Here is a 22,115-nt window from a genome sequence, read left to right on the forward strand (position 1 = left end):
CAGAATCAGCTTGTGTGGTTAGCTGACATGCACAGAATGCTAAGTCTTATTTGTCAATGAATGTCTGTGGACATTAGAAATGTTAGAAATGGGTATAAACACACCCAGCGTTCATGTGCATATTTGAAAGATGGCACTGGATCACAAGGCTTCCTAACTTCAAGCGAAGTGCAAAGGTGTCTAAAAACAAATTGAGCTCTTTTCCTGAGCTGCACCAAACAATCTTCAGCAGCAGTGTATGTTTCTCACAAGTGATGTACTAGATGTATGTAAACAAAAGTCTATTTTGAGTTTGTAATAGATTTTCATGCCAAATTCAGACTTGGCCTAATTTAGCAGGTATAGATAGCTTTCCTGGAGTTGCATATGCTACACCAACTGAATTTGTCCTGCCATGTTCAAAGTTCCCTGAATTTCAGATGTATCTGTTGCTAAACTTCATTGCAGGGTAGTGGAAAAAAGTTACTTCACATTCACTAGCTTCATTCAGAATAATGAATAAATTCATTGAAGATTAAGTAATTGCAATTACAGTGGAAAGACTTGACAGTAACACACAGAATTCATGCAAGTGATGTGTGACAGTTCAGATACAGAAATGATGCTAGCCTAAAAATAAGCTGTGCTTCTAGCTCAGCACAGTAACAGCCCCAGTGTTATACCAGAGATTTGATTTGTGCCACTTCATCATAAGGTAGAAAAAGACAGATTTTTACATCTTCTTTTATCCTGTTGCTTTCTTTGTATATTTTTAGAAGAACAGGTACTTCCAGCTATAGACAGTACAAAGCCCCATCCTACAATTGGATCTGTATAACTGAACCCTCCTTCCTACAACCAGATCTATATCAATGAACACTTATTTCTGGGTGGAGTCGTGTTTAAATGAGTGAAGCTTCAGATAAATGCAAAGATATGTCCAGGTGATAATTTACAACATTGGGGTTCAATATTGCATTTTTATCAAGAGCTTCTTGGTATATGTAACACCCACCTGATCTTCAATATTGTGCGTCTTCCATTCAATACAATGCTGCGTTGGGCAATATGCCTTCTTGGGTTTATTTTATATGTGTATATTATATACACAAATAAAAGGTATCACCTGTAAATAATATTTGGAATGTGAAAGACACAAAATGTAAACATTTTATTTGGCAGTTGTTTCAAACAGGTGAATAAATAAATGGAAAAGTACATCTTAATATTTTTTTATAGCAACAGATGCAGTTGCACACATATTTACACATTGTGGATGCAAAGAACAGTTAATTTAATTTCTTTTTGTTAAAAAATGCAACTTCCAACACCACTAGACAATTAGAGATGAAGATACTAGTAATACTTGGTTCTAGCAATCGCAACTTTTAAAGGCATTCATTTGGAAGTAAGATAAGAGAGTCATCATGCACTTAGTTCATTTTGTCCACTTATGGTAGAAAGTCTGATGTAATCTCAGAATTATGAGTGTCATGCGCTTAAGTCAACTATGACATGTTTATAAATCAATGTAGTTCCCTTAAAACTTGAAGCAAAGAGAAAATCTCGTTTATCGATGGAGACATGTATGAAAGATCTCGGTGCCTGTACGTTTAATTCTTGAAACTTCACAAATTTTGCTTTTTCAGCATCCCAGTAATAGACTTGAGTGAAAGAATAATCACTTCCAAGAATGGCATATTGATAATTACTTATCTGAAGTGGTTGGAATACCATTGACCCTCGGGATGGCATCCTTTGTAAATCCAGAAATGCTGAACCACCCCATTTCATTACTTTAGAGTCCCCAATAAATCTTGTTAAGCAAATGTATACATCCTCTTTCACTTTGAAATGTTTCACTGCATATGCATCTTCCATATCTTGGATATCAAAACGCTTAACAAATTCATTTGTTCCTTTGTTCCACTGATATATTACAGGTCTTTGAGAACTACTTGACAGAATTAAATGTGGTTTGCCAGATATTTCAAGATACTCTACATCAGTATCTCTGTACCAGGCGTGCAGAGACTGATGGGAATAAAATCCATTCCCATTCCATTTGTAAACCGTGGTGAAACCAGCCTTTGAACTGTCTGCAACAACAAAATACCAGTCTTCAGCAATCCTGAAAGTTTCAATGTCATTGGGTTTTCGGATTTTAAGGATTTCAATATCTTGAATTTTTATGAACTTATTAGCAAAAATATCTCTTTTATATATGTGGGAGCCTCCAAACAGCTGTGCAACAATGACATACAGCTGACTCTCAATAACTATAGGTTTACACACAACAGTTGAAGTACCTGTAAAAAGAAAAGTAAAAGACAGGGTTAGCACAACTTCTTTGATCAGCTGTTGTAATGTTATTTGTTGAGCAGTGTTCATACCTGTAATGTTGTCGTAATTCCTGAACATCACTTCTACATGGTCCCACTCAAGAAAGATGCATTTTCCAGTAAAAGGCTGAGCAATAACCACGTGTTCATCGTTCATGTATGAGAAAGTATCTACTGACAGAGACTGGTATGGCAGGGACTGGTAAACTTCAAATTCTGCAAAAGTGCACACAACATATCATTACACATCCTTTCCATACTGTGCTGAAGAAACATCTGCTTAGCAGATACCATTTTATTACAAATTAGAGTATTTCGTCACTAGCTTGATTTTCCTGTTGATAAGGGAGCACTGCAATTTGTTTTCAGATATTTCTCAAAGAGGTGCTGCTTTATGTCCCAGTTCTCCAAATCTTTATATAGCATATTAAAGTCTGAGTAGAACCTGCAATATAAGACCCCACTCCCAAGTGATTTGGAAGTCAGAATTATACCTTCACGGAATTCATATTGATTTTAGTGGAAGTTCCATCCATTATGCAGACTTCTTGCAAAAATGGACCTTAGTATAAAAAAATATATAGCTTTGACTTTAATTTAACAAGATTAAATAATCTGAAGCACATTACCTGTAATAATGCAATCAAATTCTTTTGGAGAGAGGCTATTGATTTTGCGCTTCTTATATTCTGGTGGACTTTCACAGTAAATGTCTTCAACTGTTGCATTGGTGCTGCCCAGCCATTCCACTAACCATTTCAGTTTGCAGTCACAATTAAATGCATTGCCTCTAAGATCTCTACAATAAATAAATCATGCATTGAAAATAAGTACTTAGCTGATGTATTCCTCCTTGTAGGACACCAACAAACTAAGCTCTTGTTAAATATGTGCCCTCTTGCTTATTCTCAGTTGTTGCCTTCCTGACTCAATTTGTCCAGACCCATAGTTAAATCTACATGCCAGAATCCATGCAGACTTAATTATATTAAGGTTATCATGAAGAACTTAACTTGATCAGTGGGAAATTTTTGTTGATTTCTCCAAGTTTACAGGTACACAAAAGCTTACCTAATTGTTGGCTGCATATTTTGGGAGGTTGTTTCTTTCGGATTACCCTTTCTCAGTAAGATCATTCTGGATAACAAAGTTGGAATTAATATAACCTGACAGTCAGCCAGTCAGTATTTGGTATATCCTTTAGATATACTCATTTAGGGCTTCAGGAGACACAAACAAAGGTGTTCTGTTCAAGACTTACAGCTGTCTTCAGTCATATTTCAGATTGTACGTACAGGAACAAGCAAGTGCCAGGACCAGACTGTGCAACCACCTGGCCACGGTCAGCCTTGCCAAGTAATGCTGCCAGATAACACTGACCATCTCCACATCTTACTACTGCAGGTCTACACTGTGAATTCAGCCTACCTTGATAACACAGGGAGCAGGCAAAGGACGTTCTGTGCTCATTATCCCGCATCAGGTGAACCAGAATTGGTGTGTTGTGAACAGGCCATATTTCAGTGAAAGCAGCTACGGATTTATCTGCTCATATTTTGGTTTTTTGCTTGTATGTAAGTTATATATTTTTAAAAGTTCACGTTTTGGTTTGATTGCAATTCAATTTAGTATGGGATGGTACTTACTAAGACACATGCATTTATGATAAAAGATTGACTTCCCAGAAATTGCTTGCACATAGAAATGTTACTCCATTAAATACCTTCCACCTTCCCCTCATGCCATGCTCTCTCATGCATCCCTAAGGATACTTCCTTCTTATCACTAAGTCTAAATAATCATGCAGCTCTCTTACACAACTACTAACAATATTACTTATTTTCATAACTGGTGGAATGCTCAAAACTAAAGCAAATTACCAACAACAGTAGACAAAACCCAAGCCTACCCATACTGGGAAGTCTACCCACTGGATCCCATTACTGGCTGTCAGTTTGAATGGTTACTCAGAATGTCCTCTAAAAGAATCTCATTATATTTTTAGTATAATTAATAGATTAATTGCTTTCTTACACATTTGTTAAAGAATCCAAGCCTTTGAATATGTCTTTTGGAAGCGACTGGAGGTTATTATTTGCGAGACTCCTGTAAAAAAAAAGATATTTCAGTATCAGTGCTAATTCATTAAATTACACATTTTTGCAAGGTGTAATGGGGTTTCTTTCTTAAGGTAAAGAACCCTGGTATTCTGTAGCACTTAGTTCTAAAAGACTGCTTTTAAGATCAGCTCATTTACTTTGTGACTTTTTCTTCCACTAAAATGCCATGACTCCTGTGTTCTCACTCTTCAGCAGCCTTGCAGCATTTACAATAACTTCACTTAGCAGGGTAAAAGGTGCAATCACCTCTGGTGTTTTGCCAACACCATTGTTTTAAAACAATTAGTCATGATTAGATCTACTGATGTTTTCCTTATGAGATACCAATATATGATGTTCATATTACTGCAATTTCCCCACTTTCTTGTATATCTTCTGGAAGGGAAATCTTAATACTAGGTTTCTTTCAGTGGACTTAAGTTCAGCTCATAGTTTTTGGAAATATGCATTAATAGACAAGAAATTGCTGATCAGCATTCATTTCTTTCCTGGAATGTGCTTGTGTGTGTGTGAGTATGTGTGTATAAGACCAGCAAAAACTTGCTGTTAATTCGCAGTTTTTAATGTTGGGAAACCTTGCCTGAATTCAGTGAGTATTCTAGCTACTAAAAGCGATGAGAAAATGTGAACAGGCTTTGAACAAGCAATATATTACACTTCACCCAGACATGTCTCTGTGAGCCCACTAAAGGTCTGAGTTCTCCAAGATGTCACTGGGGGCATGACAGGAAAAGAGTAACGTAGCTTATAGCTGAGGCCTCTTTTGATTAACAGTATTATTTATTACTTACAAAAAGAAATGAAAATAGAAATCATTCTAGTTTAAGATCCCAGTTAGAATCTGCAGCTACTAAGACTTAAGAACTTCTTCTGTTGTCACTTGTAAACATAAAAGTTATTTATTAACTACAATTTCTCTCACCGCGCAAAGCCACTTAGGCATATACTAATTTCTAGAACAGGCCCACATATACTAGGTCTGCTGCCTCATTTAAAATTGTCATATCAGGAATGGTAAATATGGGATGATGCCATTAGTCCATTCTGACTTCACTACTTCCAAAGTACATCTGATTGTAATACTGTTTGGTGTATGTATCATGTGCTTCACTTATGCTTAATTTTACACTCAGGAGCAATTCTTTAAAAGTCAGGTAACTCATATGGAAAAAGCCAAGCAGATGTGCAAGCTGAGGCAGGTTTAATAACACTATATATTATTTATATATTAATTATCACACAGCAAACTGAAAGAGATGATAGACTTGGAAGTAGTAGCAGTTCACCACTGCCATGGGAATGTGACTGACAGAAAAATTTACACAAGGTTTGTGCATTTGCTGAGTTTTGGATGAAAATTATTAATTTTATATTCCACTGTTAAAAAGCATACTTATATATTACAAAACACTGGCTTGTGTAGATGGTGCTATATGTGGTATTTGGCTTACAATAAGAGAGTAAAGGTTGAATCAAGCATGCAGTTAAACTTATGGCTGCAGTTCTGAAAGAAGTGCAATCAAAATTACATATTGTGCATAGAAATTACTGTCCAATGCTAAGAATTTGACATTAAATTAGTAAATTAGTAAAAGAAATCAGCTTTTTCTTTATTTTTTCTGTTCTTTAATATACTCTGAGCAGAAACTGAATTGTGTTGCAGAATAAAATACTAGATGGTTCTGTTTTACAGTAAGGGGATGCTATAATTATCAAAATTAATTGCATTATTAAAATACAAATGTTTGGATAGCTTATTGCATTGCAAAAGTTATGTTGCAAAAAGGAAGTCAACAGAATAAACAGAACAAAGTTCATCTCCTCTAACTTCATGGAACTCATTTGTATGCTTATTTACTGTGGTTCTTTTTGATATATTTTATGTACACAAGCACTCTCCTGTTTCTCAAATGAGAAATGCCTCAGGGTGCCAAATGATTATTCTTAATGTGTATGTGCAATTTCCCCCAAAGGGTGGGGAGTGGTTCTGCAAGCAGATTAAACTAGTCACATTCTGTGGTTAATGGACCTGCCTTTGCAGTTATTTTCTGCAAATTTCTCATTGTCTTCATGAATAGCACTCCAAGTGCAATAGCAGTATGATGCACAAATCTATGTCCCAAAAATGTGCATGCAACCACATGCAAACCCCAGTGGCTCCTCACTTATGGTTCTAGCTTTTGCATATGTTTTCTCTTATGAAACTGCTGAAGCATCCCCAGCATCCAATATAACAGGCAAGACAAGATGTTACTCTTGGAATGTAGGCTCTGTATAGAAGAAACTGCCTTCCTCTGTGTTAGGAAAGCAATTTGCTCCCTGGCAGAAACAGCTACTAAATAAATAAATGAATATGATAAATAATGTACCGGACCCATTTGTGAATATAAAGCTATTCATGTGCATAAATATTTTGAAGATAGGGTCCCAGTTACCAGCTTTATCCAATTATCTTCCTTTTTTAATAGTACTGTAAGTATGCCTATACCTCTAACAGATTTTTACAGGATGTGCCCAGCCTGTTTATGTACCTTTTTCCCTCTCCTCTCTCTTTTCTCTTCTTCATTCTATAAGTAACTTTATCTACACAAGTAGTTATAGTAGGCTTGGGCTTTGGCTCACAGCTCTGAGTCTTGTCTGTTCTGACTAAAAGGGGAAGAGTAAAGTGTTTTATGGTACATTTACTATGTAGGGAAGGACATGGTGAACTACAATTCAACTATTATATTTATGCATTTACTATTTAAAATGGAACCTTTGCTTTCTCTCTTGTGTCAAAATATGTGAAAGAAAAAGTTAAATGACCCTGTTTCAAAATGCTCTTGGAGGTTACTGGGTTAAGGCCAAAAGGTCAGAATTCACTCCCCTGCCTCTGACACACATCCCAAGATATATGCTTCAGAATGCAAATGCTCAGAGCTGGGTACAAACCCATGTCAGCCACACCCCAGAGGTTTCAGCCTCCTTTTTCTTCCAGTATTCTTGTAATTTTTTATGTTTTCTTACAGTACATATTGTATTTTCAATAAATGTATTGCTTGCTAAAATAAAATTATTGCTAAAAGATAAACTGAATGTGAAATAAGAGACAGAAGCCTGTCTAAAAAATGTCTTGCTATCTCAGAGCATGAGGATGCTACTCCTGTGTTTGCAGTGGAATGTTACAGGTATTTGTTGACAGTGTGCAGTTTCACCTGCTGAGCACAGCATGTGTGAGCCTGGGAAGCATTGCTCTGAACAGCCACATTAGCATCCAGAGTGCCTTTGACTAATTTCCCCTCTTGGCTAATGCAGCAAGGGGGCTGCAGCATATCAGAGGGCAAGGGTTAGGCATGTTTCTAGGACAGCTGAAGGGATGAGCAGCAACATGAAGAATTTTAAGAAGTTCCTTGTGTCAGTGTGTGACAGATCCTGACCATGAGATGCTCTTGCTCATGTGCAGGAGAGGACAGGGTGCACAGCAGGCCTTTGAAGCCAATCCTGCTGGAGTCTAAAAGCTGCTATACCACACAGCTAAGTGGAAAAAATGTACCAGTTGTAATAAATGCATCTTACTGCAACCCTTCTGTTTAAAAGGATGGGAAATTTCAAATTTTATTTGGTCAAATTCTGCTGGATACACTTAGTGGCTGAAGTGGACATGGGTACAGACATTGATGGCCTGTCCCCAGGAATGACTGTCATATTCTCTTGGATTCATACCAGACTTGGGTACCTGGGAAGAGGCACATGTCCATCCTTCAGCATCTCACCACCATGGCACCTCAGTGCTGACCACAGCTCCCACCTTCCTGCTCTCCAAGTTCCAAACTGGGACTCCCTTCACCAGTGCCAAGCCCTGACACATTCTGCTTTCTACCTGTTCCTACATACTCAGGTAGAAATCCCCAGTGCTCTGAGCAGAGAAAGTCAGGGAGCTACTGCCAAATGTACTCCTTGGAAGCTCTTTGGGTCCTGACCTTCTACAGATACCACAAGTTTGGGAGTCTTTGGTGGAAACACAAAGATTAACATTCTAATTAAATGACTATTAATACTGCTTAAACAAATGTAAATAGCTATATATCCAAATGTGAAATTCAGCAACACAGTGGTTCAGTTACTATATTAAAAATATCAAGTAATATATTCAACCACTTTACTTACAGGTGAATTAAAGATTTCAGTCCTCTGAAAGTATTTCTTGAAATTGACTTAATGCTGTTGTTCTCTATGAACCTGTAATGGGTCGTAAAGTCATTCTGGTCAAAGCAATGCCTGGAACTTGGAAGCCCACCCCCTCTATTCAATAATACCAGGAAATATACTTTTGTCCACTCACAAATATTCTAGATGAGGAAGGCCCATGAAAGCATCATCACTAATAACATCAAAAGTGTTGGATGTAAACAACCTGCATAAAAAGATGCAAAACAAAAGACCATTAGGTTATTAGCATCTTTAGAGTTCAGCAAGCCATGGTAGGCCAGATTTCCACTGCCTGGTTTCATGGTTTTGTCTGTGCAAGCACTACAGGACTGTATGGCTGATATTTTGCCCCATAGTCTGGGTCAAAGGGAAGGGCCTAGCAACTTGTTGCTTTGCCTGCTGGAGCAATCTGATAAAATTCCATTGACTTCTGTGGGATGTAAACGTGGGTTTATGATGCCAGTAAAACAACGGGATCATACAAGTGCACTGGAGACATACTTGGTTGACAATGAAATGTTCAAGTACTACAGAGGTCTAAATTGTCTTGAAGAACACTTATTTTTGATGACAACATAGGGAACATATCCAACTGGTTAGCCAGACATCAGGTTGAATTAGCATCACTGACAGGCAGGAAAATCCCTTAACTTCTGAGTTAAACTTGTGAGCATATTTGACCTGAGGGTACTAAAAAGTTACTGAGAAACAAATGGAAAATCTCTTAATTTAATCAGTGTTCAAATCAGAACTATTTTTAAGACCACATTATACCAGCTGGAGATAGTTCTTAGTGTGTGCATGTATTTTTCATCCATCTAGCTATAAAAATAGCAGCAACACATTTAATTTTATGTAATTTTGTAAGCATTAAAAGTGGACCAACATTGTTTTTTTACAGCTTTATTTATGCTTATCACCCATGTTTGCATTTGCCCATTTTAATTCAGCTCTGGACTGCCACACCCTCAATATGTTGAGCATTGTCAAGTACAATGAACTTTGCCCAGTGGAATACTAGATGTACATTATTCAGTTAGACCTGATGGATAAATAAATTTACCCTGTGACATCTTTAGGCATTGAGGAATGCAAGATTTGCAAGTATGAATGAATACAATTAATAAGACAGTTCATCTCTTATTTTGAAATTTGCATTAAGAATAAATTGCAGTTGATTTGTTTTCTCAGCTATTGCAGACTGTGCTTTTTCCACTTTAAGTATGTAATTTTATATGTGTGAAAAATATAAGCAGGAGAATCTTCCTTTTTGTTAGAAACAATAAGTATTTGTCTTCCTTCAAGAAAATAAGTATTTTTGTAAAATCTCTGAATCAGAAGACCAATTTAGTAAATCTGCTGCCTGCAATTAATTTTACTTTTCTGATGTGATTTCACTGGATAATTTTTCCTTTTCTGCACTCTACCTTCATAAAGAACATGGTGGTATCTCTTTAAATAGTATAGCTATTTTAGAGATTGCCAGGTTTATAGAATAGGTCTTGCACTTCGTGATCTCATTTGCCTCCCATCTCATACCTCTCCCCAGTGTCTGTATCACACATAGGTGATGCACAAAGTGGCTTTTCCCCGAGTCACTGACCTCAGACACTAGATTTGCATGACCCACCAGCTAGCTATTTCTGGGATAGAGGCTGAAGATACTGCACTGTACCTGGGGACTATCATACTTAGCAGGAACTGTCCGCTGCTAGCAGGTGCCATGACTACCTCCTTTCTTTCTGTGGGCTTTCGTGTCATCAGTTTATAAAAGCAACCTCAGCACATTGCTGATACACAGTTACGAGTGCTGGAGATGAGAGCAGAGATATTTTCTCTACATTTAGGGAACACTCCTGCTGGCACTTGTAGGTCCTTTGTATTTTTGTTGTCACATGAAGAGCACAGAGCATACCATCCATACTATTCAAGAAGCTCTCCTGGCCTGGGACTTATGCGTAGTGTTTAGCACGAGACCATGATTTTTCCAGAGACCATTGCCACTACTACAGTAAAAATAGTAGTAAATAATAATAGCAGCAGATATATTTCACACTCAGAAATGTGTGACTGTCATACTGGAGATACCAGCTCACATTTGAGCTGCAAAAATGTAATGCTGGAGACTATTACATAGAAATGCTGCTCAATCTTGATATTGGCTAAATTAAACCTACTGATACAGCTATAATCATGCAAAGCTAAAACTTACTGTAATTTCTAATTAACCTGAATTTTCCATATTCTTATTTCCCTTACTGTCTTCTGCCAAAGGTGGAAATTTTCCTTTCCTATGTACAAACCGGAGTATTGACCCCACAGACACAGTCCTGCCTTCTGTGGTCTGTGTTTAAGGAGTTTGCCTCAGATCAGCAGTCTGACTTCTCAAAGATGGCAAGAAGCTCAGCTACCATGTTAGAAATATATCTGGAAAACAGATCACTCGTCGAAGACCATAATGGAACAAAACCAGCTCTTCTGAGGTCAGAGCTTTTGTTGCAGCATTTATTAACATCAGCTTAGGACATGCATTTCAGTGTATGGCAGACCATGCAAATTACTGCCATTACCAAAATGCCATAAGCCGTTACCAGAGCCCGCTATGCCAGGCACTATAATAACTCAAAATAAGATGACTGTGTCTGTCCTACTCCACCCTACCCAATTGTGCCTCCCTGGCAGCGAGATCGTTAAGTGTAGGTGGTGTATCGTAGCCAAGAGAGATGATGTCCTACTCACTCTCTTCTGATACAATCTCCACCAATGCTGCTATTTCAGTTTTCCTTTCTTTGAAAGGCCTATTGCAGGAATTATGTGAAATGTGTCCCTTTTGTGATCTGTGACCACCTGGGAAAAGCTTCTCCAGAATAAAGCACTGTAGAAAAGCATTTAGGTTTCCATAGTAACTGCATTTACCTATTTACCCTGTATCCAAAATTGTACAGTACGTCTGCACCTCCTTATCAGCTCCACTTGAGGTAGCAGAGTACAGCTAGGGTCAGGGCTTCAGCTATCGGTGCGCCAGCAGTTTAATCCAACAGCCATAGGGCTCTAATACATCAACATTACACCTCTGACCACATACAGAGTGCATGGGAAGTCAGTCCGGGCCAGACATCCGATTTTGGTTTTCATCACATCAGGGAGTCTGTCCTGCCGGATTTCTGAGACAAATCTGGGTGTGTGTCAGGCTGGCAGCACATCCACTATAAACAGTTCAGGTTACACCCCCTCTACTTCTCTATAGCTCACAATTATATAATCCTATGCCCAAATTTCCAGGAAAGCCTGTGAGCCTGTAAAAATCCTATATAGAAATGCATCTAGTAGCTAAACATCCCAAAATATTCTCTCTCTGTGCATACCTCATTGCAGTATTTGATTTTGAAATAACTGCTTAATTTATTTCTTTTCTAATTGGAAGAAAATTTCCATTACTTTCTTTTTTCTTTTTTCAAAGAACATGAAATAACAAAAAGGGTCAAATCCAAGCACTATGAAGGCAAAACTCCCACTGAAGTAACTAAACTTCCACAGAAGTCAATGGTAATTTTACATGGAAAAGGACTTCAGGACCTGTCCCACTGCAGCGAAGGGTCTGATCGGAGGGTTTCAGAACTCACAGTTGGTGGGAGTTGCAAATGGGCAGCTTTATATTGGGATCAGGCCCCCGGACTGCAGAAAAGGAACATGAATAGTTGTTGCAATGCTGAAGTCCCTACTGTAATGTCAATTAAAGTATAATGAGGATAGCATACGTTCTGTCACCAAAAGCTTCAGCATGTAATCATTCAAAGTAGCACTGACAACAGATAGCCTTGCAAAATACAAAGTAGATACACTTTGAAAAAATTAAACATGCACTATCCTTCAATTGCTAAGAAGTCTTGTATTTTGACATCTAATGAATCTTCTCTTGCTGTTTCTTATAAAATCAACACTGAGACTCTTATAAAATTAACACTGAAACCCTTTCTAAAATATTTATGGATACATATACATTTCATAACAAAAATTGTATCATATAAATATTTCTCACAGAAGCTGCAGAGATGGTGTGAGCAAAAAACTCCCTTCTGGGATTTTAGTAAAAGCAGATCTCACAAAGGATCTGGAAAGAAAAAAAAACAACCTTATATTAATGTAGTCTCATATATCCATGGTTATAATAATGATCTGGTCATCACAGAGAAATTTATTTATGTAATTAAAAAAAAAAGAAAAAACAACCAAAAAGATATGAATGTTACAGGTTTCATGTAGTATAGAAGAAGGTATAAAATGGGATGTGTGCACATACACAGACAGACAGACAGATGAAAGAGATGTAAAAATCAGGATTCAAGGATGAAGCACAATTTTAACACATTAGCTGATGATTCTGAACGCTGGAGGTACTCCCTGCAGCAAGCATCCTTCCGTATGCACTGAAAACACCACACATCCCAGTTCATTTTAAATCATAAATTAAATAACCAAATGCTTACAGCCCTTACAGTGAGATAACATCAGGCGGAACGCTGCGAGGAATAGATCTGGCATTTTCACATAAAGCATTATCTTTGGTACAAGTACACCAGGCAGGACATTTTGGCTTCACTGGTTTCTTCCCTTCAGTCAGCAAAAGCACAGATAAAAGGCATAAGAAATAAGCAATTCTTCTAAAGGGTCTGCTGGCATTTCCCATTCTTTTGATCCGCTCTCGTTCCAGTCAGTTGAAAGAATATCCCAAAACATGAACAGGGGTTCTTTATTCAGCCATTGGATGTCTTTCTATAAGTCCAGGTCAATATTTGTTTCAGCTTTCCCAACCCTTTTCTTTCACTCTGTTTTTGTAGTCAGAAACCTGCAGCTGATCTGTATGTTTCCACTCACTCAGGCAACGTACTGCTCAGAGAAGAGACCTGCGAGGTGCTGTAAGATGGGGAAAATCCAACCGGCTGAAGGGAGAAAAAAAAAAAAAAAAAAGGAAAAAAAAAAAAAAAAGACTTGCATCACCACAAAAACACTGAGCACAACACGGCATTAGATTGCAAAGTGATGTAACTGAGAAATACACTGCTTTCTGTTTTCACAAGGAGGCCCTTTCCCTGCTGCCAAAAATAGTACAGCATTATGTTTTGCTGGTGGGTGGGTGAGGGGGTGTGGGGTGGAGTGTATGTGTGTGGGGGGAGAAATCAGTCATCTCCTACTGGATCCCTACAACCTCGTGAACCTCTGAGAATTATGCTTCACATATTGCAAGCAGCAGAACTGACGGCAGTATCCACAGGAAAATGAAATCGAGTGAAACCATCAAAAGCCTTGCTGCAAAAGCTGTTAGATTAATTCTTATCCTTAGCCCTTATTGCACATATTTGCACTACTGAAAAACAAGCTGCCACACATGGAAAATATTACAATGTATGAAAGAATGCCTACAACTCTCATTCCTAAACAAAATATTTTCTCATGCAAAATAGACCCCAACTGCCTTTTTTTAATTTTCCTTTTTTAAAATTAATTAATTTATTTATTTTAGAAAAAGAACCATTTTTATGTGTTACATGTTTTCTGAGCTGGTTAAATCAAAATGGACATCAATTAAAAGTTCAAGTTAAAAAATGCATTTGCTTGGGACTAGTTTGATCATTTTAGATGGAAGGAAGGAAAAAAATAACAACTTGTTATTTAAACACCAAACCTGTAGTTAAGAATGGACCTTCCTTGAAAAGTGACAGGGTAGGGACAGATTTTGATGGTATAATGAACCTTCATAATACTGCCTGTAGGCTGCAGTTGAAATCCGTGCTAGGTGCTGCATGAACACTGTAAGATACATTCCTCAGCCTGATGACTTTACAGTAAACTACATTTAATATTTTATATGGAACTGAAGCAGCACCTAAGTGTTATTACATAAAGAATGGTAAGACAAAACTAATGAATGCCAAAGAGCTGGAAAGCCATATGGGATTTTTTTTTTTTCTAATATAGGATTGCTATTAGAGGAGTTTTGCAAACTTTAACAGATCTTGACACTTCCCCACAGTGGCAGCAGCACTGTTTATGTTACAGAAATCACAAAGCCTCCTAGGGTCGACTCTGTGGTGCAGGAGTTTAATACAGTAGTGCTCACTATAGGCTCCTTCATGTAGGTGCCATCTCCTCACCAGAAGATACTTGATCTCCTGATGAGCAGATCCCTCTTGACGGTAGATTTAGGAAGGCAGATATTAGGAAGAAATTATTTACTATGATGGTTGTGAGGCATTGGAACAGGTTGCTCAGAGAAGTTATGGATGCCTCATCCCTGGCAGCGTTCAAGGCCAGGCTGGATGTGGCTTACAGCAACATGCTCTAGTGGAAGGTGTCCCTACCTGTGGCAGGAGGGTTGGAACTGAATGATTTTTAAAGTCCCTTCCAACTGGAACCATTCTATGATCCTCTGATTCTGGTCACTCCTCCTTTGATTCCACAAGGCCACCTGGCTCTGGCCCATTGCTTCTGCTCTACAGGCCACCAGCTCTCAAGACCAACACTGGGCTATGTCTGTCTGCCTCAGGAAGAGTGCCAGCAAGGCCCTAGTGCATACCCAGCTATGGCTGTCTAGCAGGAATTTCATACGCTATGGGTCAAAGATGGCAAGGGGGAACAACAGGATAAAAAAACTGCAAGAAACTCAGCTCATAGATACTATGCAGGATGCCAGCATTGCTGAATCCTTGCCTGGGCAGTGGCCTAGGTCTGCCTCCCCCTTATGAGATGAGACCCACAGAGCTCATGCTATGTGGTGGGACTGCATCCTCTGAGGGATAGGGGATGGCCAGAAACATTGAGAAAGCTTTCAGAGGCAGAAGGCCACCTCCAGAGGCCTGCTGGGAGAGGACTCTAGTGCCTGTGCATGTGCATGCTCCTCAAAAGGCGCCCATGCCTGCAGAAGAAAGGGCAGCTCATGCTTTCCCAGCTCCCTCACTCTCTGTGCTGTGTTTTTGTAAAGCTCTTTATTAATTTAAGTGGAGGCCCATGTTTCCACTCTTGAGAAAATCTTCCCTGTCAGCAGTCTCTCCTGAAGCAGGATTGACTTCAACTAGGAATGACACAATGCTGTGTTACTTCTGAGTCCTTCCACCTTCTGTAAGAATATGGTACAGAATTACAGTAACCAAAGCACTGAAATCATTGTAAAGCAAATGTCAGTGCCTTCCCCTGGGTATAAAGGTTACTTCTTGCTCTGGAAATGATCTAATTGGACGACTGGGAAAGAAGCTGGACTTGTGGGGCTTGTGTAAGTAGGGTACACCATTTCCTCCATCTGAGATGTCCCAGGGCACAGACTTTGGTGAGGTGAGAACAGAAAATTCTCTAACATTTTTTTTTCGGCAAGAGAAGAGGCCTGTTGTTGTTTGTTTATTCCTGGCAAAGCTACCCATTGCCATGGCAATATTTTGCCATTGATGGTGACACCCCGTGTTTCATTTCCTTCAGCTCATTCACTGAAACCCGCCATCAATTACTTAGGCATTTCTTTTTAATTAATACTCCAGCCACACTGTGAATCTGCTGAAAACTTTGCAGTGGAGTGGGCTTGGGGTAACGGAAACACATTCTGCAACAGAGCAGTAACACAGCTCCAGTTTTGTCCAGAGAACTGCCTGGAAGTTAGTCTCCTCTTCCAAACTGCATGCCAAAACAACCACTTTTTTCCAAAATTGCAAATATTATGAATATTTATAACAGTTCTGTCAAAGGAAAGGCATAAATCGCATTTTCCAGAGTCCTTCTGCGCCAGTCTCAGCATCTCATTTCTTGCCATGTAGCAGTTTAAAAAGAAATGGGTTCATGGAATTTTGGTGGCTTAGCTCTCTCCAGGCATTGCAAGGTTTGACTCACTCTTTGCCTAGGCCATCACTGTTGGTCCCTGGCTAAGGGAACAGGCAGTGGCCTCCTGTGCTCACACCCCTAGGTACGTAGGGTCTCCTCTAGCTTGTTTTTGGTGGTGTTTTTGGTATCAGTTAGGCACAATGTGATTCAAACATTTATTTCTCTCAGCAAGGTTTCAGCAGGGGAAGGGGGTGGAAGGCAGTTGTGGCTTGCATTACTAGGTCTGCTTTAGCGGAACAATCTTCACCTCGCCGGAGGTGCTCGCTGGCAGACATGTTTCAGCATGGCCAGAGGTACATCGCGCTGCTGGCTCGATTTCGGTGCCGGGCAGCAGGTCCAGACACGGACCTAAGCAGGACCCCCCACCACAGCCCCGGGCGCTATGAGGGGGCCGGGGCTGAGGGGACCGGCCGGGGCTGAGGGGGCCGTGGCTGAGAGGGCCGGTCTGGGACTCAAGAGGCCGGGCAGGGCTGAGGGATCCGGCCGGCGCTGCCCTTACCCGCTCGGTATCCCGGCAACCTGCCCGCCGCAGCCCCGCTCCCTCGCCGCGCCGCCTCGTTTTAGCCGGAGCAGGTCCGAAGAGAAGCCCCCGAGGAGAAGGCGTGGAGGGCGGGCGGTGTGCGCCCTGCCCTGGCTTCCCCTGCGCCTTCCCCACGCTCCCCCGGTGCCTGCCCTGCTAGGATTTGTGCCTCCCTGGTGACAACGGGAGTCACACACCGCTGACCTGGGCACGGCAGATTCCAGTATTTCCTGTGCTTTATTACTATGCTGTGATACACCTCTTTAATTCTGACGAGAGCTAACTAAGCCTTAGTGACTGATTATCTCCCACACAGTCGCTCTGGACGGTAAGAACCAAATAGCTTATTTCTTCCAATGTCTCCAAACTGTTTGGTAACAATCTTTGATGATAATAATCTAATGACAAGCTCAGTGCAGGTATCTGGCAGTCAAAAATAAAGATACTTTTGCTAGCTGTCATTAGTGGTACTCATCACCTACCATTACTCATGTTTCTTGGTCAGACTTAGCACAACTTTTGTGGCTTGGTTTCTACAGCAAACATAGGCATTTCTTATTATTAATATTTACTAAAAATACATTTTTAGCAAGTATTCTCAAATATATGGTTAAAATGTGAATACTTCAATGAGTAAACCTGTTTGCTAAAATATTTGAGGAAAGCAAACAAAAATGGTGAGGACATAGAGCCATTTAAATATATTAAAAATACCTTTTTTGAGGGATAAAGTCTTCTCCACTGACTATATCTGTATATTTGCCTTAGCCCATATGTTTTCATTACGAGCATATGAAAAAATTTTAATAAGCTTCCCATGGTTTCATGCTCACTACATTTCCCTTTGCAGTTACATATACTGTTACAGTTATCCTTTATTTCACCCTGCTTTCAGAAAATTGTGTTACCTTTTCTGTGCTTGGGATGAGCTGCCTGCACGTTGTGGCCTAATCCAAAAGCCACTGATGATGAAGGTGAGACGTTACTGAACTTCACTGTGCTTGGTGTTAAGCCCATAATTTCACCCCACACAGATGCACAATAGTCTAAATCACACCCTGATATTCATGAGCCTCCTAAAGAACAAAACATTGTCATTGCTGTGTTACCACTGTGCTTGGAGCAGAAGGATTTTGAGATCAAAGACTCCTACATTTTATGAGTCTGAGTTTTTGCTCTCTCAGTGCCACCCTTTTAACAAATACTGCAGCAAATGGCAAATTTGAAGCAGCTGAGACCGAGGCTGTACTTTCAATACACAGAACTTAGTCTTGTGAATTCTAAACAGTTCTGAAAAGACTAGGTTTCCTGGTAGATCTGGCACCAACAGCCATTGCCCGGAAGAGGCCTTCTGCAGGTTAGGCATAATAAAATTCAAGATGCCTTTACAACAGCTCACAGCACAGACCAGCTTTGGAATGATCACAGGGCTGCCCAGAATGTCTTATTTGGAAAGTTCTTCTGACTTTACCCTGTCCTGTTATACAGGTCTGTATTACCGGTATTCTTCTTTATTACACAACAAGAGTTTCATTTAAAGCAGACCAACCAGGCCAGACCCTGGGTCAAAAAGCTGAGGAAATGGCTACTTAATTGCTGCCAACTTCAGAGGAAAGAAAAACTTGGAGGGTGGTCTCCTTTGCCTTGCACAAAGTAGCCAGTTCACAGTTCTCATAGACAAAATTGCATGGTGATGCAGAGCACCTACTCCTCTGAGCACATCCTGGTGAGTGTGCAGGTAGCGCTAGGGCTGCTTGTTGGCCTAGGTAGACTAGAATTTGACCAATGACAAGAGGTATGTCAGGACAGATGTACTGTTATCTGTACTGTTAGCATTCTCTGAGAAAAACAGATGGACATTGCATTTCATCCAACAAGAAGCTAGGCAAAATTAATCTGTTTAGGTTTTATTTTTTTACAAGCAAGGACTTCCAACATCTTTATGATTTTTGATTTTTTTTATTGCAGGTTTTTAATAGTAGAGAATATTAAATATTACCTCAAAGACACTTTAAAGTGATAGGATTTCTACCCCTTGTGATGTTCAAAAGGCTCTCTCAGGCCGGGAAGGACACCTCATCCAACTTCCTGGGTAACTGAGAGTGATAAAGGCTAAGCTAGATAACAAGTAGCCAAAATGTACTATATTTTGATATCACATTAATTTTAAATCACTATCACAAAATACTAAGGACCTAATCTCTCATCTTTGAACAGCTGATATTGACAATACTGCTAATATTGTGTTTGCATGTTCTGTGGGATGCTTATTCGTGCTGGTCTGACTATCTTCCAAGGCAGGTAAGTGCCACAACTCAGTAGCTTTATTTTGTGTAAGTAAAGAAAAAAAACAGAACAAACTATCAAACAGAAAAATCCATTAACTGTCCCCCAGGTCAGACATAGACATGACCTCAGTTATTGGACTGGCCCTTTGACCCACAAATCCTATCAATCTTGTTACATAGTGACCCCCAGTTCCCTTTCAGGTTGTCTGTTCTGGTTTTTCCAAATGAGATTTGGTGCCTCCATAAATCCCAGAGCCAGAAATCCTCAGCTCTTCCCCAGCTCCTGCATTCTGTTTTTCAGCAGAGTGGGACCAATTTCTTTCTCAGGTTTTTAGAAGGCTCATAGGCTCTGTTACAAAGCAGTGTGCTTTGCAGCACACAATCCAGTAGCGTGGAGTTAACTGCTCTCCTGAATACTAGCCACTTTTTTCTAGTCCTAAACACATAGTTCCTGTTTTGTTTGTTATCTGTGTTTTGCCTTGAAAATGCTAACAATGGGTATTTGGGGAGGAACAGGAAGCATACAAGCTCAAGAGCAAACAAGAGCCCAACTCAAAGATTGTGAAGCTGTGCTACTTCAAGGTTCACAGCAGGAACTGAGACCACACCTAATATAAAGGGAAGTATTAAGAAACGAAATAACATCTCACGTGTGCAAGGCTGGAAATAAGGACACTTTTCAGCCAGAAAACATGCCTCTCCACTTCAGTGGCGCTGACATCAGACCCACCATGCATCCTACCCAAGTAGTGCCCTCTGTATGAACCTCTCAGGGAGGAAAAGTCATGTTCAAACATGCAAATTACTTTTTTTGCCCTTTTCTTCCCCCCTACATAGCCTGATCAGACATTAAAAGCACGATACTACTGAGAGAATATATGCTGAATTTATAATTGGAAATGGTCTGATGACTTCTGAAGAAACTGATGTGGTGATATTGAGAAGGTATTTCTGTGCAATGCTTTCATTAATGGGCCGGTTTCTCACTTCGCCACTCTTCCACGGGCTCTTGGTTCTGCTCTTTTCCACAGCTCTCTAACTGTGCTTCTGGCCTTAATGCTATTCTCTAAACTGGATTAAATAATTGATCTGGTAAAACAACAAAAACCAAACCAAACCCTAAACAAGCCCAAATCCTTCCAAAACAAAACAAGAATTGCTAGAGCAATAGGACAAAATATGAATCTCATAAAATGCCCTAGCATTTAGCTAGAATTGTTTAAAAGTTATCAACTATCTGGAGGACAGACCCTCCACAGGTGTATACGAAGTGCCACTTGGTAATTATCATCTCCACTCTGCCAGCTCCTCACACTATTTATTAATCTAGTAATTGTTCATAGCAAGTACCCTTCATGCCTACAGTAAAATTAAGAGGGATAGAAAATCCAATCCAGTAAGAACCCTGTATCCAAAACAAAATGTCCCAGATTTTCTAGCATGAGCAAGTGCTTTCTACAGACCCAAAACAACATACCACTGTCACTGTAGCTAAATGCCATTTAATTGGCAGCTAGAAAAGTCTATAATACATTTCTTCATGGAAAAATGTTTGAGCTCTTCCAGTTTGCCAAGATGCTAATTAAAAACAGACGGCATGTTATAAAATCCTTTCCTTGACCTGTGCTCTCTTATATTGCCCTTCTGTACTTTTTTCATGGCATTGGCTCCCTGCAGAATTATTCTAATCTTCCTAACTTGTATTTATTTTTCTGTGGACAGAAAAAAAAAAAAGTTATTTATTTAAATGTACCCAGGAAACTTATTTGTTACATGTCAGGCTTTTGAGGAGAGAATCCTTACTTGTTAAAAACAGGTTTCTATATCCTGAATAATTCACAATGAAATAAATCTTAGCACCACAAAGTCACTGAAATGGTTCAAGTACAAGTCTCTCTGGAGTGCCACTGACATAATGAATTGCACAATGAGAAGGATGTGCCTCATCAAACACATTATTGTTTCATCAGTGCTAATCAAAATGCCTTACAAAGCAGGAATTTGGATCAGTGGTGAAACATTTTAAGGGGTTGTTGGTGATAGCTCCAGAAGTGTATTATACTGATGTTTTTACTGTTCTTAACAATTCAAGAAATTTGGAAAAAATACCTTATTTTGGTAATACTTAATCTCTTTTATCTCAAAGAAATACTAGATTTGCCTGACATCCCACCCTACCCTACCCTACGGTGATCACACTGCCACTGCACAAGCCCAGCACAGATTCTCCATCAAATAAGATACTGTACGAAGCTGAACTCCTCAGTCCCTTTTCCTTGAGAACCACATTCCTCCGCAGATGAGACTTTGGAGGGCTGAAGAAGTCTGCCACATCTGCTTGCTCATATGCAACATGCTATTTATTCAGTACAGCTTTAAGAAATTACTTGCTCTTTTAGCTGCTGGCTCTCTCACTCTGCAGTGGGAGAGCAAAACCAACACAACATTGTTATCTAAGAACTGGCTGTAGTCTTAAATGTAATTTTTATAGCAACAGGGAGATACATATTTCAGTTATGACTGCTCAGAAGCTACAGAATTTTCCCTACCTTGAGTATGATAACATTGCCATTTGAGGTTACAATGCTTCCTGTATTTCACTTTTCTAAGACAACAATCCAAATTCCAGCTGTCTTAGACTTTTAGGCATCTACAAGTTTCCACTGCTGCTGCCCCTGTGATTTAAGCAGAGTCATTAAGACTGGAGGGCCTAATTCCCAGTCTCAATATAATACATGAGTAAGAAGTAATAAGCTCCTTCATGAAGCAATATAACCCTCCAGCTAAATAAATGGCACACACTACTGATTAAACA

At 39.5% G+C, this 22,115-nt stretch overlaps 1 protein-coding gene across 7 annotated transcripts in view; it reads right to left on the bottom strand.

Annotated features, from left to right (window-relative positions):
- Nucleotides 1-1,126: 1,126 nt before the first annotated feature.
- The window catches only part of LGI1 (leucine rich glioma inactivated 1), a 30,602-nt gene continuing 9,613 nt past the window's right edge, over nucleotides 1,127-22,115 (bottom strand). For 2 of the 7 annotated variants that reach the window (XM_061348969.1, XM_061348970.1), the window contains exons 2-9: nucleotides 13,126-13,569; nucleotides 12,669-12,740; nucleotides 8,763-8,834; nucleotides 8,588-8,659; nucleotides 4,356-4,427; nucleotides 2,951-3,120; nucleotides 2,373-2,537; nucleotides 1,127-2,288 (exon numbers count right to left, since the gene is read on the bottom strand). In XM_061348969.1, coding sequence (XP_061204953.1) covers nucleotides 1,471-2,288; nucleotides 2,373-2,537; nucleotides 2,951-3,120; nucleotides 4,356-4,427; nucleotides 8,588-8,659; nucleotides 8,763-8,834; nucleotides 12,669-12,740; nucleotides 13,126-13,316 — 1,632 coding nt within the window. In that variant the 5' untranslated portion in view covers nucleotides 13,317-13,569 and the 3' untranslated portion in view covers nucleotides 1,127-1,470. Of the gene's footprint in view, nucleotides 2,289-2,372; nucleotides 2,538-2,950; nucleotides 3,121-4,355; nucleotides 4,428-8,587; nucleotides 8,660-8,762; nucleotides 8,835-10,841; nucleotides 12,542-12,668; nucleotides 12,741-13,116; nucleotides 13,570-22,115 lie in introns of those variants that run through there. The other 5 variants (XM_061348974.1, XM_061348971.1, XM_061348972.1 and 2 more) reach the window with 5 other exon arrangements.

This window comes from Neopsephotus bourkii, unplaced genomic scaffold (genome assembly GCF_033783945.1).
Source record: "Neopsephotus bourkii isolate Nb327-2 ecotype Australia unplaced genomic scaffold, CSIRO-AGI_Nbou_v1 NB_379, whole genome shotgun sequence".
Lineage (NCBI taxonomy): Eukaryota > Metazoa > Chordata > Aves > Psittaciformes > Psittacidae > Neopsephotus > Neopsephotus bourkii.